Consider the following 13,935-nt stretch of genomic DNA (forward strand, 5'->3'; position numbering starts at 1 on the left):
TACAGCGTATACTCTGACAGTGAGACCCTAACTCATGTGTTATGAATTGAAAAACTGTATTTTTTACAAGTGTTAAACACTTTATTCGGACGTCTCTTGCGAGTTAACCGCCTCACCGTTGGATTATCCTTTATAAAGTCACAGTGAAAAATAAAAGCTGACTAAACATCTTGTAGTGAATTAAAGTATTAGCCGGGTACTTAAAATAATAGTATAACAGCACGATACATTAATTAAGAAAGCAAAACTAAGCTATAACACGTCTTACTCGTGTGTTTTACTCAATACTTCTACGCAATTGACGCATGCGTGGACAAGACTTTCAAGGAGTGACCAAGTCATAACAGTCCTGTAAGTGATTTTACAATCATTTCTGACAACCACCATGGAATGAGCGTTGCATACACTGGCTCTGAACTTGACAGTATAACGAATGGATGCACAAATACCCGACGACAGTATGGCTCTAGATTTACTCAGGAAAGACGAAACCCTTGCAATGAGGAGGAGACTTATCGGGTATGGAGGACTGGTTGGTATTCTATGATCTTTTTTTTTGGTAGTTCGCCGGCCTTGGTCTGGTGTTAAACTATGCAGTTCGTTACGGAAGTCACTGATCCATTATTTTTGTTTCCGTAACAGACAGTCGTGCAGACTTTTTTACTCAGATGATCCAGTGAAAATAGTGAGAGCAAGAGGACAATATCTATTCGATGAAACTGGAAAGCGCTATCTGGACTGCATCAGTAACGTCCAGCATGGTAAAAAAACAAACAAACAAACAAAAAAATGCCATTGAGTGCAAAGTCCATTTTAATTACCACCATCCATTTTCATTACACAAGACCTCCATGCAATAGAGAGCTTTTAGATGTCAACATATTGTGCACTGTCTGTTGCAGTGGGTCACTGTCACCCAGACATAACAAAGGCTGCAGCCGCACAGATGGACCTACTGAACACGAATTCACGATTCCTGCACGACAACATAGTCCTGTATGCAGACCGTCTGGCCGCGACCTTGCCAAAGCAACTTTGCGTCTTCTACTTTGTTAATTCTGGGTAAATACTACTGATATGTTCACATAAAATTGTATACCAGTTATTTCCAAGAACCATTCAATTCTAAACATGTTCTCCTTACAGTTCAGAGGCCAATGATCTCGCCCTGCGCCTGGCACAGCAGTACACCCAACATGAGGACGTCATTGTGCTTGACCAGTAAGATGTAATCCTGTTTTGTTGCATTACATTATTCCTCGGACAAAACACTTGCTCATCAATTTCATCAAATTGTGCTTTTATACTAGTGCATACCATGGGCATTTAGTGTCCCTCATCGACATTAGTCCTTACAAGTTCCGGAAACTGGCAGGACAGAAGGAGTGGGTTCATGTGGTTTGTAAATTAAAATGCCCCTAATCTTCAAAACAACAACAACAACAACAAAACAAAAAAAGTTGATCAACAGTGGACTCCTGCCTTTCTGAAAACAATGTATTCAATCTCTAAGGCACCCCTACCTGACACATACAGAGGAATGTACCAAGAGGATCACCCAAACCCAGGACAAGCGTACGCTGATACTGTTAAAGACCTGATCAAGGATGTGCACCAGAAGGGTCGTACAGTACGTTTTCCAGTTTCATGCTGTCTGGATGTTTGAAACATGTTCTTTTAAACTGCTGACATAAAAATAAGCAACACACAATTTACTGTATTTATGGCTTTTTACTATGTTTTTCCTACAGGTCTCGGCCTTCTTTGCTGAATCATTGCCAAGTGTGGGAGGACAAATAATCCTGCCTCAGGGCTACTCAATCAAAGTTGCAGAGTGAGTGGTGACTTCTTTGTCAAGGTTTGTTTGTAGGCAGTCAAAATAATAACAGTTATTATTTGGTGCTTGAAACACTCTTCAGATATGTGCGCTCAGCTGGTGGAGTGTTCGTAGCTGATGAGGTGCAGACAGGCTTCGGACGTGTGGGGAGTCACTTCTGGGCCTTCGAGCTGCAGGGTGAGGGTTTCTGTCCAGACATAGTAACCATGGGCAAGCCAATGGGTAATGGGCATCCTCTGGCATGTGTGGCAACCACTGCAGAGATAGCTGAGGCATTCACAGCCAACGGAGTGGAGTACTTCAACACGGTGACTATATTTAATACTATATGCGGCTTTATTTAATACAACGGAATTACCCCTGAAGTTTTGCAGCCAGGACAGTAATCCAGTGTTTTCATGCCTTTTTGTCATAGTTTTTTTTTTTTTTTTTTGACATAAATCACAACTATCACCATGTAGGGCAGTCCATTAGTGAGTGTTAAATCTATGACTTAACAGTTGTAAAGAACATAAAGGTACAGGTATCCTCAGATATGGCATAACATTTTTCCTGGTGTTAAACTTTCAGTTTTTGACTACAGTTTACAATTTGTTGGATAGCCACTTTTTTAATAGACATCACTGTGTGAAAAAAAATAATATACTGAAATCCTAAAATGTAGCAAGTATGGAGGCAATTATCTACTTTTTCATCAGCACAATCAAGATACAATTCTATCCAACTTCATGCAGTTTGGAGGAAACCCAGTGTCCTGTGCAATTGGTCTGGCAGTCCTGGATGTGATTGAGAAAGAGGATCTCAGAGGAAATGCAACAAGGGTGGGAGCACACCTCAAAAATTTGCTTACAGAGCTCCAATCACAGCATCAAATCATCGGGGATGTCAGGTGAGGATGCAGTGAGCAGTGCATGGTTAAGGTCAGTCAGTCAAGAAGTTGTCCTTTCTTTTGCCATTTCACTGCAGTCTAATCACACAAAACCTGAAGTGTAAACAAGGAGTGCTGTTGTCCATATTTTTGTATGCAAATGGCACAATATCAAAAATGAGCAGAGGAGCAGTGTTCACCCAAACTGTTTCAGGTTTAATTTTATTACACCTAATTATTTTACAATGCTTCTACATTGTTCATGATAATGTTATATTTTAACTCAAACTTAAGTACTCATCTACTTGTGTTTTTTTTCCCTGATTTTATCTGCTGGTCAGTCATTGCACTGGGTTACTTATCTGAATAATTAGTGCTCTTAACGATGCCCTGGACTTGGTTGGCCTGTAGGATAAGTGACCCCCTTAGTTTAAAAAATGTGTTCAGTAAAGATGACTTAAACTAATAAAAATTCAGAGTACCTCTCTGGCCACATGTCTTGTGTGCTCAAAGTTGAAGGTCTCATCAGCATGGGATTAAAATCATGTATGGATCAGCGTTCACAGTGAAGCTGTATCAAGCCTGACTGTGTGCATTATAATCCACTGTACAATTTATTATTTTTTCGGGGCTGCCCAGATGTATAGTGAGAACTTCTCTGACCTTTACAGTTCAAACCCTTAAATGCACCTAAAACACTATTTTCACTCTGCTGATGAGCTGACTGTACAGTCACCATCTTTGAACACTTGTGCTAAGTACTAACATGTAAATTAAGCCTTGTAGATGCAGCTTCGGAGCAAGCGCTTCAAGTCGAAATTCTTTTAATAATTTTTTAGCACCTTATTACTTATCTTTTAAGTTCAACTCAGTCAACCTCTTTATAATGCTGGTTTGGGTCCCTTTTACTTTCAAGACAGTTTGTCATTGAAAAATGGTGTCTACAGTAACAGGCCTTTCTTCAATTTGAATGGAATCCAGTAATTGTGTTTCTTTAAGGTCAGTTTCCCTGTGCCAAACAATGTTAATTTATTCTCCAAAGAAAATAATGTTCCTGCTTTTTCTCAACCAGAACTGTGCTTTTTTTATTCTGTATTTTTACAGCGCAAAACACAAATTCAAGGGACAGGAATCACCCTTTTCCCCTTTTTTAGCAAAACACTTTTTTCAAATCATGTTTGTCCCAATTTGACACATTTTGAACATTTTATCATAAGTTTCTCTTGTCTGATGCTTTTGATGGTGAATTTGGATTAATATTTGAAATATCTCTGCTCATATTTTACTGAACCTCTTAATTTTGAATCAGTGATTAATATATGAATTATTTCCCTTCATAACAGAGGTGTTGGACTCTTTGTGGGTATTGAGCTGGTTACAGACAGGAAGCAAAAGACACCTGCCACAAAAACAGCAGCATGGGTGGTGAAGAGGTACAGATAAGACACAGTCTCCCTATTTTATGCCTGCTCATCATAAATGTACACTTCCTCTACAAGTATTTGCAGAGCAAGTTTTCTTCCTCTAACAATTATAATTATTTTTTTATCTGTTATCCTTTTTGTTTTTAGATTGAAGGAAGAGGATCAAATCTGTGTCAGCACAGATGGTCCCTGGGACAGTGTCTTGAAGTTTAAACCCCCCATGTGCTTCAGTATGGAGAACGCAGAACTGGTGGTTCAGTGCATCGATCGTATCCTCTCAGGTAAGCAAGACATCGCTTTTAGGATGATTGCAGTGTGTACAATTAACACTCAGTGTAATGAGTTAGAAATAAAACAAACATATTCATTAACCAGGAAGTTAATTCCTCAAGTGATCTTATTTTGACAGACAAGGAAGTCATTGACCTCAAACTGGAAAATGAAGACATCTAAGGTTTGTTAAACCTGTAGAAAAAACTTTTAATTGCATCAGACATTGTCAGATGGTCACATTCATAGAGTTCAGAGGTAGAGGTATGAATGTTTATACTTGAGGTTCCAGTAAATAAAACAAGTTAACTCATTTCAGAACATGTTGCTATCCTCTACTTGATTCTTACCACGGTGGGGACTCTATCTTAAAAATGTAGAAGCTATCAAAGACATGACAGTTGATTTTTAATAACAGCCAATAAAAATTGTATCTCTATCCATCATGCAGAAATATATTTTCTGATATCCCCCAGGTGTTTGGTGCCGTATTAAAGGTTTCACTGTAGAAGGCTGAGGAGAGCTGGAGTCTACATTAACAGTAATGCAAATTACTGCACCGCAATACCACCTTGGAGATGATCAGGATACAAAATGATGCTGAAGTGACACTAATGATATTTTGGTAATTAATAAAAGGTTGAACACTTTAAGAATCCTGACTGCTACCATCTTTTACCCACAATTGCAAAGTATGAAATATAAAGTCCCAGCGTACAACACTGATCAGCAACATGTTCTCAATACACATGTGGTTAGATAAGCACTTACCAGACCACTAACTCCTGGACACATTCACAAACATGATATTGCAGTTTCACATCTACTGAGGTGTGTTAACTCAGCCAGCTTTGCAGTAGGATAGTGAAGCCCTCTCCCACAGCTTCTTAAAGAGGCATCCGGTGAGATGTTAACGTTACAAGCAAGCCATTTAACAGTACAAAACAGTTAACATTAACTTTACAAATAATAACAAAAAGATCAGAGTGTAATATAAACCAAAAGTTTATTTCTACCAATTTGCCCAAGACACTAGAGGAATGAGTTTCCAGTGAGTGAGGGAGTACCCTCGTACATTAACAGGCTTGCGTTCAGTTGAATAACACTAGTAAAGCCACTTAAAATTGCAAACATGATGGGGAAGAATCTCCTTAAAAGCCAAAAAAAAAAAAAAGAAAAAGAAAAGAAAAGATGCTGGTTGTCTTCGTCTACTAGACCATCTGCAAACATTCACTTAACACGCTTATAATGAACCCTTTGATTAGATTAAATCCCTTATATAGCCTCACCCCACATCTGAAGCCATGCAACTCGCATCCAACACTCAGCACGGGAGAAAATAACTAAAGATCTAGAAACACCAAAGGAAAAAAAAAAAAAAAGCAAAGTTGTTTTATTTGTGAGCTTCAACAGCTCTTGCTCCTGCTTGTCTGTAAATCCAGTAGACATGTAAAAATACAACCATACAATACATTAGATTCAAAAAGGTACCAAAAAGTACAGTAAAAATAACACTTCCATCACTGGAAATGTAAATGGACACAAAACAATATAAAATAAAAAGTGAAAAAGTGACATTTGCTTCCCCAGTTCCTCACTTGATCTGTACAAATGGAGCATGAGTCCAAATTTCTGCCAACTCCAAAGGAAAAGCCAGAGCCCATGTTCGCTGTGGTCAGACCATGGATCTCTTTTTCTTATTTACTTTAGACCTTAAGAGAAAAACACTAACGTTACTATTAACGTTACTGAGAATAAACCAATTATGGCATGCAGTTACACAAAGACAGACAGGTGCATGAATGAGTTTGACAGGTCAGTGAATGGACAGACACTTAGGGGGGAGGGAGGGGGACTCGGCCGCTAACTAGAACACCTGGCACCTAGGTGAAAGGTGAAACGGTCCTTGTTCCTTTTCTCAACCACCACCAACTCAACCCTTATTGATCAAGTAGTGTTTGTAGAGATGCATCTTAAGATGGCTGACAGGTGGAATGGCTCCATCTTTTATGGTCACAGACCCCACAATGCAGCCTACCCTAACCCCACTACAATGTTTGAATGGATTTAGAGTAGATGGACATCTTTGGGGTCAAAAAGGCACCAATGGTTACAGCTATGTTCTCATACTACCACGGATGATGCAAAAATGCATACCTGCACTACGTGTGATCAGTATGGCTTGTAGCTACTCTGGTGGCCTCCACGTCTTGGAGTTTTCCCATAGCTTGTATTGCCCTGGTCTGGAGGACAAGAGAAAAAGGGACTGAGTTCTTCTGAGTACAACAAGGAGGACCAAGAAAATAAAGTTTCTCTCATTCTTTTTCTTTCCCTGGGGGCACTTATCGCTTACTGTAGTCGTAGCCACCCCCATAGCCGTAATAACCAGCAGAGTAGTCATAGTTGCCATAGCCGCCGTATCCATAGCCTTGCTGTCCATAGCCATAGTTCTGGTTGTATCCCTGGTTCCAGTAGTTGTTGTAACCTTGATTCCAGTTCTGGCCCTGGCCTAGAGACAACAGGTGAGGCCTTTGTCAAAACTCGCCAGCACACAGGACCCAGGTGGTTACTCGGCACAAGTTAAAGTCTAACATTAAGTACAGATCAAAACACAAATTTCTGATATACTACTAGAAGAAGAAGCTGCTTACCACCGCGTCCCCTGCCACGTCCCCCGTATCCGCGGGCGCCATACTGCTGTTGCTGGTAGACCTCTTTGGGCTGGGCGATTTTGATTTCACACTGAAGACACAGAAAAGCACATGAGGTTAGTGACTCTTGTTGCAGAGTAAAAGCTTCACTTTTAACTTCAACCACAGCTATGACATGTTTTTACCTTGCTTCCACCAACATTGTGGAATTTCTTTTCCATGACCTTCTTGACAGGAGCCTCATCTTTATATGTGATAAATACAAATCCCCTCCTCTTCTCAGTCTTTGGGTCTTGTGGCAACTCAATGGTCTCGATCTACATAATGAAAGGAGATGTTTGAAGCAGCCTGAATTTTTAGCACCTTCTAACACAAAATCAATGCAACAGCGTACCTCTCCAAAGGTCCCAAAGTACTCCTGGATTACTTCCTTTGAGGTGTCAGGATTAAGGCCTCCTACAAAAATTTTCTTGACTGGGTCCTTTTTCATGGCCATGGCCTTCTTGGGGTCAATGACTCGTCCATCTAGCCTGTGCTCTTTTTGTTCCAGGACCTAGAATTGGAGTAATTCAAATAAAAAAAGATGGATTAATCTGGTGCAACTTGTTCACGTATAAAGTCAGCTGAACACAGTTCTACAAGACAGCGTCCTCACTCACCTTGTCAACACTGGCTGCATCTTTGAAGAGAATGAAGCCAAAACCTCTTGACCGCCCTGTCTGCTGGTCCATCTTTATGGTGCAGTCTGTCACCTCACCATATTTAGAGAAGTAATCCTTAAGATCCTTCTTGCTTGTGTCCCAGCTGAGACCACCAACAAACATTTTCCTAAGCACAGAAGAGAAGGGGACATGTTTAGGATTACAAGCAGACCTCTCTGAACAACTTTATATAGGGTTGTGGGGGCGGGGATGCGTTGGGCGCGAGGGGGGTGTAAATGTACACACTGTTCCCGAACATCTGTTGACCCATGACGTAGGGCTTCATGCTACCAAAGCTTTGCAAGGCTTCTTCATTCAATAAAAACACAAAACTGCAATATACTACGATGGAACAGCAGCATATGCATCATCAATTGGCTTTTAGTCGCTTATGCATGCTAGATTCGACCCACGCTGAAGCGCCCATCCCCCCTCCGCTCTGCATATGGCGCCAACAAAGGCCGGTTGAACAAAGAAACATGGCAAAGCACGAGTGCATCTCAGCTGGCAATTTCATAAAGAATTCACATATCTTATCATTACACTCACCCTGCATCCTCTTCGCCTTTGCTGGCGTCGATCTGGCCGCCCTCGGTGCCACCGTTTTGCGAGTTCTCGTTTAGGTCGGCTTCCTCGCCCTCTCCGCACTCATTCACGGCGCTCTCGTCGATCCCCTCCTCCTCGGTGTGGCCGGCTCCGTTAAAATCATCCTCGACTTCATGGCCATTTTCCGATGTTTCCATGTACTGTTGCTCTATCTCAGACATCTTGAACTATTGAACCTAAATCAAAAAGACCAAAACTTACCAAGTCGTTGTAGTTACATAATCAGCACTGCCATGCATGCCTCGCCATTTATAGGGTGCCAATACATGCAATTCCCACCATTTTGACCGGCACAATCGCGTTCCATACATTCATACAACGACGTCTTTGTTGGCGAGTGCCCGATACTGGCAACCCATCAACGCCAAATTACACAAGCCAGTAGCTACTCGATATCTACAGAGTGCATCCTATGGGGCAACAGATTAAAAAGCACTAGAATCTGCAACAGACTGATAAAACCAAGCCTGGACTTTACTGTTTTCTCAGGCGTAGTTACGTAATGCAGAGGCGCCGTTAAGCGTACCGACCAGATATTCTTTCTATACGTGAATACATATCATTAAAATATATTAAAATACAATAATACGATGGCTTTCTACAAGACAAATACATCGAAATGAAAAGACTCAGAAAGAACATAAATGTGCTTACTCGTCACACCACCGGAGAGCTCTCTTCAAGATGGATTCTCCCACACGACGACAACTCGTGGTTGGTTTTCTAGAACCGGCAGAAAAAAAAACGACATTTCCACGGAGGAATCGTGTGATTGGTCGTTTACTGCTGTCTCTCAAGCCGTTGACCAATGGCATTCGCGTTGCAGTCTTCCATAGAAGAAGTTAACGCCTTACACGCACAGGAAGGTACGCAAAGTACCTTTTCGATGAAAATCAAAAAAATGGTTTGTTCTCTGCCGGTAGGAAAACACAGAATAAGACGGCTATCAATAGTTCAGTTGAAACGTTTTTATCTGACTTACGTGCATATCCATGCGCTTTTCACACTTATATGAAAAATTTTAACCTCTGTACAATTGTCTGACTCGGATGTCCGCTGATGATGGTCAGATAAACGCATTAAAGCCCAATCCATGCCTGCCTTTATGGTTAACACTCAAGAAATTATTAAGGCAGGCACCTCATATAGTTCGAAAAATTAAGTTAATACAAGCCCGCTTAATAGGTTAGCATTATTTGCGATGGCGACAAACTAATTGCCGTTAACTGAGACTATCAGAGAGGTGTTAATTCTACCTGGTAATAAATTGGGTGTAAAGCAGGGTCGTACTCGCGTACCCATTCATCTTGTATTGCTCAATTGTTTTGATAAAGGGGTTAGTAAATATGAACTCGACATTTCTTTTTATGCTCTTTTAAAGAAATTTGTCCTGACTGACAATCCCCCTGAATGAAAAGCGGCATTTTTAATGGTTGGTAGTAGTGCAATGATCAAGTGTTTCAATTGAAAGGGGAAAAACTGTGGGGTTTTTGTGTTTCCGTTAAGTTTATGCCAGTAGCACAGTAAAAATAGTTGGACAAGTTGTCTTATTCTGAAAATCTCTCAACTAGATATCTCACTATTAATCTGCATTTCATTGCAACAAGTTAAGTAAATACACAGGTATATAAAGAAGGGAACTCAAGAGTGGGCTACACACGTAAAGAAGTTTTACACACTGAGCAATCTTAGAAAAATGGCCCTGAGTGTAAAATTGCAAATGATTTCATGTAAAAAATCTCAGGGATTTTTCTCAAAAATAAAATGAAATTGAAAAATCTGTGAAATTGGGACAATCACTGAAACTTGATGGTCTAAATCTTTGAGCTCTCAGATGGCTTAACTAGACCCAAGCCCACTTTAGATGGACCTTCTTTTTAGAAATCAGATGCCACATCCCCGAAAGGGGATACAGGATCCATGATTTCCTAAAAGAAGGTCAAAAAAATTTTTTTTTTTAAGGAAGCTGAAACATACCCAATCAACTGTTGTTTGTTTCTGACTAAATTTAAACCAACCTAACACATAAATTATTAGTATTATCTGCTGCATGAAAGTTAATGACAGTAGATAAAAAAATAAAAGTTTTATTTTTAACATTTGAAACACAAAGTCTGTTTTACAAAAGAGAAACAAAACAAATGGTAAGTACTGAAGAATTTTTTTTTTATCATAGCATTGAGCAAACTGTTTTTTTTTTTTAAAAAAAAGGTTTTAAAATATGCCTGTATATATTTTTTTTCCACACTTGTTATCATTCTGTATCTTCAACTTGGACTCCATCACATATTTGCGGTGTGCTTGGATTATTTTTGACCAGCCAGTCAGCAAGCCAAATCTGGAAGGACAAATAAATAAATAAATAAATAAATAAATAAGAAGGTGCAGGAAAACTGTGAGAAATTTTAGGAATCAAAACATCCCTCATTTTATCTGTAATTTACTGCAATAAATGACTCCCCAATGATTATATAACTCAGCCAATTTATCTTGAAATAATTAGTAAGTTTTGCTTACACAGGGGTTGTGTGGTTTGTTTTTGCAGAGTTCAGTGAGTCCATGCAGAAGAGTTGGATTCACATACTTGCTCAGGTACTCTGCTGTTGCTTCTTTTGAGGCAAAAGCCTCAACTACAGCTGCACAGAGACAACATGTGAGATACAGACTTCAAAGGGATCAATTCTTTACTTCTACTTTAAGCAGAGTATGTGAGGCAGCATTTAACTTACAGTTTGGGAACACAAATTTGATCTCCCTTTCAGCCGCATGACATGACTCACTGCCGTGGAGAGCATTTTTCAGGTCAGAAGTTCCATATTTTGCGCGAAGGCTGTGAAAAATACACAAGTGTTTTATTATTTTTATAAGCTGCACCCTGCTGAAGGAAAACAAACTACATTATGGGTTAGTTTTTCATAGTCACAGAAAGAAGGTAATGTGGATAATGTGTTTGTTCAAGAACTTTTCCTGCTGAATGGTGTCTGTTCCCAACACCCTAGCTGCATTTGCTTTACAAAGGTACAACACAAAGAAAACAAAACTTCTGTTTTAGTAAAGGAATAGTACAGAATATTGTATGATAAATACTTATCTCCAATGAGGTCAAGAAAGGAGTGACATGGATAATCTCTTCAAGTCTCTAAAGTAAAAATTGTGTGCTGATACTTTGCATAAAAACTTGAAAAAAGAACAGTGCACTGGACAAGTGTTAGGTGTAATTGAATGTTGAAAAGTTAATGTAATTTTTTATAGTTGAATTCAAAAAGTGAAACTCATTGTAAATGTGAATTTCAATATTGAAACATTAATTCTCGATTGAGATTATTATGGCTAACAGTTTATGAAACCCCAAATTCAGAGTCTACAAAACGGATAACCATTAAGAACAATAAAAACTATTTTTTAACGAAGAAATGTCTCTTTAAAAATATGAGATTTGTGTGTAGTTCATATTTGATTTGGGCTCCATTACACCGATGCAGTGTTGCATGGAGATGACCAGGCTGTAGTACTGCTGAGGTACTATGACCCAGGTGGCTTTGACAGCAGCATACAGCTCATCTGTGTTACTGGTTCTGTTGTCTCTCTCTCTACAATACACCATTGGGTTGAGGTTCTGTGAGATTGTGGGCCAGTCATTAAACCAGCTGGTATGGCAAAAAAATGGCATGGCACTACAAAACACCAATGGCCAAAAACTTTACAATGGACTTCAAATAACTTTGACTCTGTGCCCCTCCAGTCTCTAGGTCCTTGATTTCCAAAAATTAATGAAAAATTACTTTCATCTGAATATTGTGGACTAAGGTGTGACACTTCTCAAGTTATCTCTGGTTCAGGAATGGATTGAACATTGAATGTGAGAGTTGTGTCCAAATTCCCCAAAACATCTGTGCGAGTTTGCCCTTGATAAATGTATTTCAAACTTTTGACAACAACAGTACAACAGTGTTAACCAGCACTTCTTAAATACAGAGATGGTTGTAAGTAGTCAAGAAAACTTAGAAAACCTGGAGGAATTGGTAGCATCAACTTTTAAGGCTCAAGAAATCCCCTTTCTGCAGAACAGCTTTAAGTTGTTAAAGGGCCTTTTTGTATAATCCAGGAAATGTCATTGTTTTTCAGTTTTGGGAAGCTTTACTTTTTTTAACCTCTTGCAGTTCACCACATGCCATTGCACCACTGAACTGCTAGAAATTCAACAAAAAAATAAAAAAGGGATGTTCTCAAACCTTAACCAGTAGTGTAAATAACAGCACCTATGCAACAATACAACATACTGACCAGTCTGGATGAGTTTCTCTGGCCTTTATGCTGTTTACGGGCCCTATGATGGACTTCCAGTGGGCAACAGCATTCTTGCGGGCCAGAGTCAGTGCAATTATAGGGCCGGAGCTCATGAAGGCAGTCAGGCTGGGAAATACTGGCTTACCATAGTGCTCTGCATAAAAGTCACCACACTGTTCTGGACTCAGATGCAGCTTCCGCCTCTGCCACAGGAATTGAACAGAGATGACAATAGTGAAATAAACATATAATATATTTTAATCAGTTTTCTTCAGTAGATTTAAAGGACTGATGGTTTATCGTTTAATAGTGACGTTTTAAATTCACTTTCTTTGGGATTTTTAAATGAGCTGTAAAAATAACTGTAATCCTCGATGAGGTTTATATTTTAGCGCCATCTTGTGGATACTTTAAACAGAGTCAGCTTATCTCTAGCTCTACAGAGTAATTAAACGTTATATTGTGTTGTCGAACAACTCAAGAACTATTCAAACGAACTCGTCAAGCTCTTCGCATCGTCTATGAGCTTCAACAAACTAGAGCGTTAACAAAGGTTCCAGAGACCGGCAGTTGGCTAAAACTCCGTCAAACAGGATGCAGCGCTTTTAGGCGACTCGTGCAACTGTATTACTTACCTGTAGTATAGTAAAGCCCGATTTGAGAATTGTGTCCTCGATTTCCACAGCTTTGTCGACTGCATCTGGTTTGATAATAGCCAGAGTTTTTTCAACAAGTATACGCGGATATGTGGCTTGATTCATTGCCTCCTACACTGCAACTTTCTCTTATTTAGCAAAAAGCGAATCTAGTAAAAACTACAAAACTAACGATGAAATTATTACTCCGATAAAATACTAAGCTCGTACTTCACTTCAACTATAAGTGACACGCAGTTTTTTCTCGGGTCGTTTGGGGGCAATTTTTTCCTCACATTTTCGTCAGCACAACCGCCCAGCGTCCTTATTTCTGTTAGGGTTGCTAGGAAACCACTTAACGGAAAGCCGCACAGGTCAGTCTAACCAATGTGCAAAACGCGGTTCACATATACCTCGGCCCTCTGCAAAATAGTTCAAATTAAATACATCTTTCTGTACAATAACGCACAACAATTACACATCCGATTTATTTCAATAACCATTTTCACCCCCTCTCATTGAAAAGGTGTTTTTTTTTAAAATCTTTAATTATAAACAGAACGCAAAAAATAAGTTTCCACCATCACATTCAGATTTCTCGACTTCGGCATTTTATTCTAAAACCAACTTCTTGTTTAAAAGATGTGAAACTCAGT

General features: G+C 39.5%; 3 protein-coding genes across 6 annotated transcripts; 1 reads left to right on the top strand and 2 right to left on the bottom strand.

Annotated features, from left to right (window-relative positions):
- Nucleotides 1–161: 161 nt before the first annotated feature.
- Nucleotides 162–5,589, top strand: phykpl (5-phosphohydroxy-L-lysine phospho-lyase). 3 transcript variants are annotated; one of them, XM_074673464.1, is made up of 13 exons: nucleotides 162–532; nucleotides 643–761; nucleotides 903–1,062; nucleotides 1,147–1,221; nucleotides 1,311–1,398; nucleotides 1,514–1,630; nucleotides 1,752–1,834; nucleotides 1,920–2,145; nucleotides 2,572–2,726; nucleotides 4,049–4,138; nucleotides 4,277–4,410; nucleotides 4,539–4,583; nucleotides 4,876–5,589. In XM_074673464.1, exons 3-12 carry the CDS (start codon nucleotides 947–949, stop codon nucleotides 4,580–4,582), a joined length of 1,128 nt encoding a protein of 375 aa, XP_074529565.1. In that variant the 5' UTR covers nucleotides 162–532; nucleotides 643–761; nucleotides 903–946; the 3' UTR covers nucleotide 4,583; nucleotides 4,876–5,589. The 3 variants fall into 3 exon arrangements, with proteins under 3 accessions (XP_074529565.1, XP_074529564.1, XP_074529566.1); XM_074673463.1 differs by having other exon boundaries at nucleotides 162–519; XM_074673465.1 differs by lacking the exons at nucleotides 4,277–4,410; nucleotides 4,539–4,583; nucleotides 4,876–5,589 and having other exon boundaries at nucleotides 162–519; nucleotides 2,572–2,757.
- Nucleotides 5,417–9,150, bottom strand: hnrnpaba (heterogeneous nuclear ribonucleoprotein A/Ba). Of its 2 annotated transcripts, none has more exons than XM_074673470.1 (9): nucleotides 9,012–9,150; nucleotides 8,301–8,533; nucleotides 7,710–7,878; nucleotides 7,445–7,603; nucleotides 7,236–7,367; nucleotides 7,051–7,141; nucleotides 6,753–6,908; nucleotides 6,557–6,642; nucleotides 5,417–6,111 (listed from the first exon to the last, which is right to left on the bottom strand). In XM_074673470.1, exons 2-8 carry the CDS (start codon nucleotides 8,516–8,518, stop codon nucleotides 6,572–6,574), a joined length of 996 nt encoding a protein of 331 aa, XP_074529571.1. In that variant the 5' UTR covers nucleotides 8,519–8,533; nucleotides 9,012–9,150; the 3' UTR covers nucleotides 5,417–6,111; nucleotides 6,557–6,571. The 2 variants fall into 2 exon arrangements, with proteins under 2 accessions (XP_074529571.1, XP_074529572.1); XM_074673471.1 differs by lacking the exon at nucleotides 9,012–9,150 and adding an exon at nucleotides 8,637–8,833.
- A 1,422-nt stretch (nucleotides 9,151–10,572) lies between these two features.
- nme5 (NME/NM23 family member 5) lies at nucleotides 10,573–13,763 on the bottom strand. The gene is made up of 5 exons (XM_074674622.1): nucleotides 13,280–13,763; nucleotides 12,642–12,847; nucleotides 11,087–11,187; nucleotides 10,875–10,993; nucleotides 10,573–10,695 (listed from the first exon to the last, which is right to left on the bottom strand). Exons 1-5 carry the CDS (start codon nucleotides 13,403–13,405, stop codon nucleotides 10,612–10,614), a joined length of 636 nt encoding a protein of 211 aa, XP_074530723.1. The 5' UTR covers nucleotides 13,406–13,763; the 3' UTR covers nucleotides 10,573–10,611.
- Nucleotides 13,764–13,935: the final 172 nt, after the last annotated feature.

This window comes from Halichoeres trimaculatus, unplaced genomic scaffold (assembly GCF_033239565.1).
Source record: "Halichoeres trimaculatus isolate MK-OKI-2021-1 unplaced genomic scaffold, fHalTri1.1 fHalTri1_scaffold_7, whole genome shotgun sequence".
In the NCBI taxonomy this organism is placed as follows: domain Eukaryota; kingdom Metazoa; phylum Chordata; class Actinopteri; order Labriformes; family Labridae; genus Halichoeres; species Halichoeres trimaculatus.

Bases quoted from the DNA above. Each gene is read 5' to 3' on its own strand.
- phykpl (XM_074673463.1), top strand. From the start codon at position 434: ATGGATGCACAAATACCCGACGACAGTATGGCTCTAGATTTACTCAGG. The intron at 520-642 runs GTATGGAGGACT...TTTCCGTAACAG, and splicing joins ATGAGGAGGAGACTTATCGG to ACAGTCGTGCAGACTTTTTT. The intron at 2,727-4,048 runs GTGAGGATGCAG...CCTTCATAACAG, and splicing joins CAAATCATCGGGGATGTCAG to AGGTGTTGGACTCTTTGTGG.
- hnrnpaba (XM_074673470.1), bottom strand. From the start codon at position 8,518: ATGTCTGAGATAGAGCAACAGTACATGGAAACATCGGAAAATGGCCAT. The intron at 7,604-7,709 runs GTGAGTGAGGAC...CTCCAATTCTAG, and splicing joins ATGCAGCCAGTGTTGACAAG to GTCCTGGAACAAAAAGAGCA. The intron at 6,643-6,752 runs GTAAGCGATAAG...CTTGTCCTCCAG, and splicing joins TGGGGGTGGCTACGACTACA to ACCAGGGCAATACAAGCTAT.
- nme5 (XM_074674622.1), bottom strand. From the start codon at position 13,405: ATGAATCAAGCCACATATCCGCGTATACTTGTTGAAAAAACTCTGGCT. The intron at 12,848-13,279 runs GTAAGTAATACA...TTCCTGTGGCAG, and splicing joins CGGGCTTTACTATACTACAG to AGGCGGAAGCTGCATCTGAG. The intron at 11,188-12,641 runs GTCAGTATGTTG...TATTTTTCACAG, and splicing joins AGAGAAACTCATCCAGACTG to CCTTCGCGCAAAATATGGAA.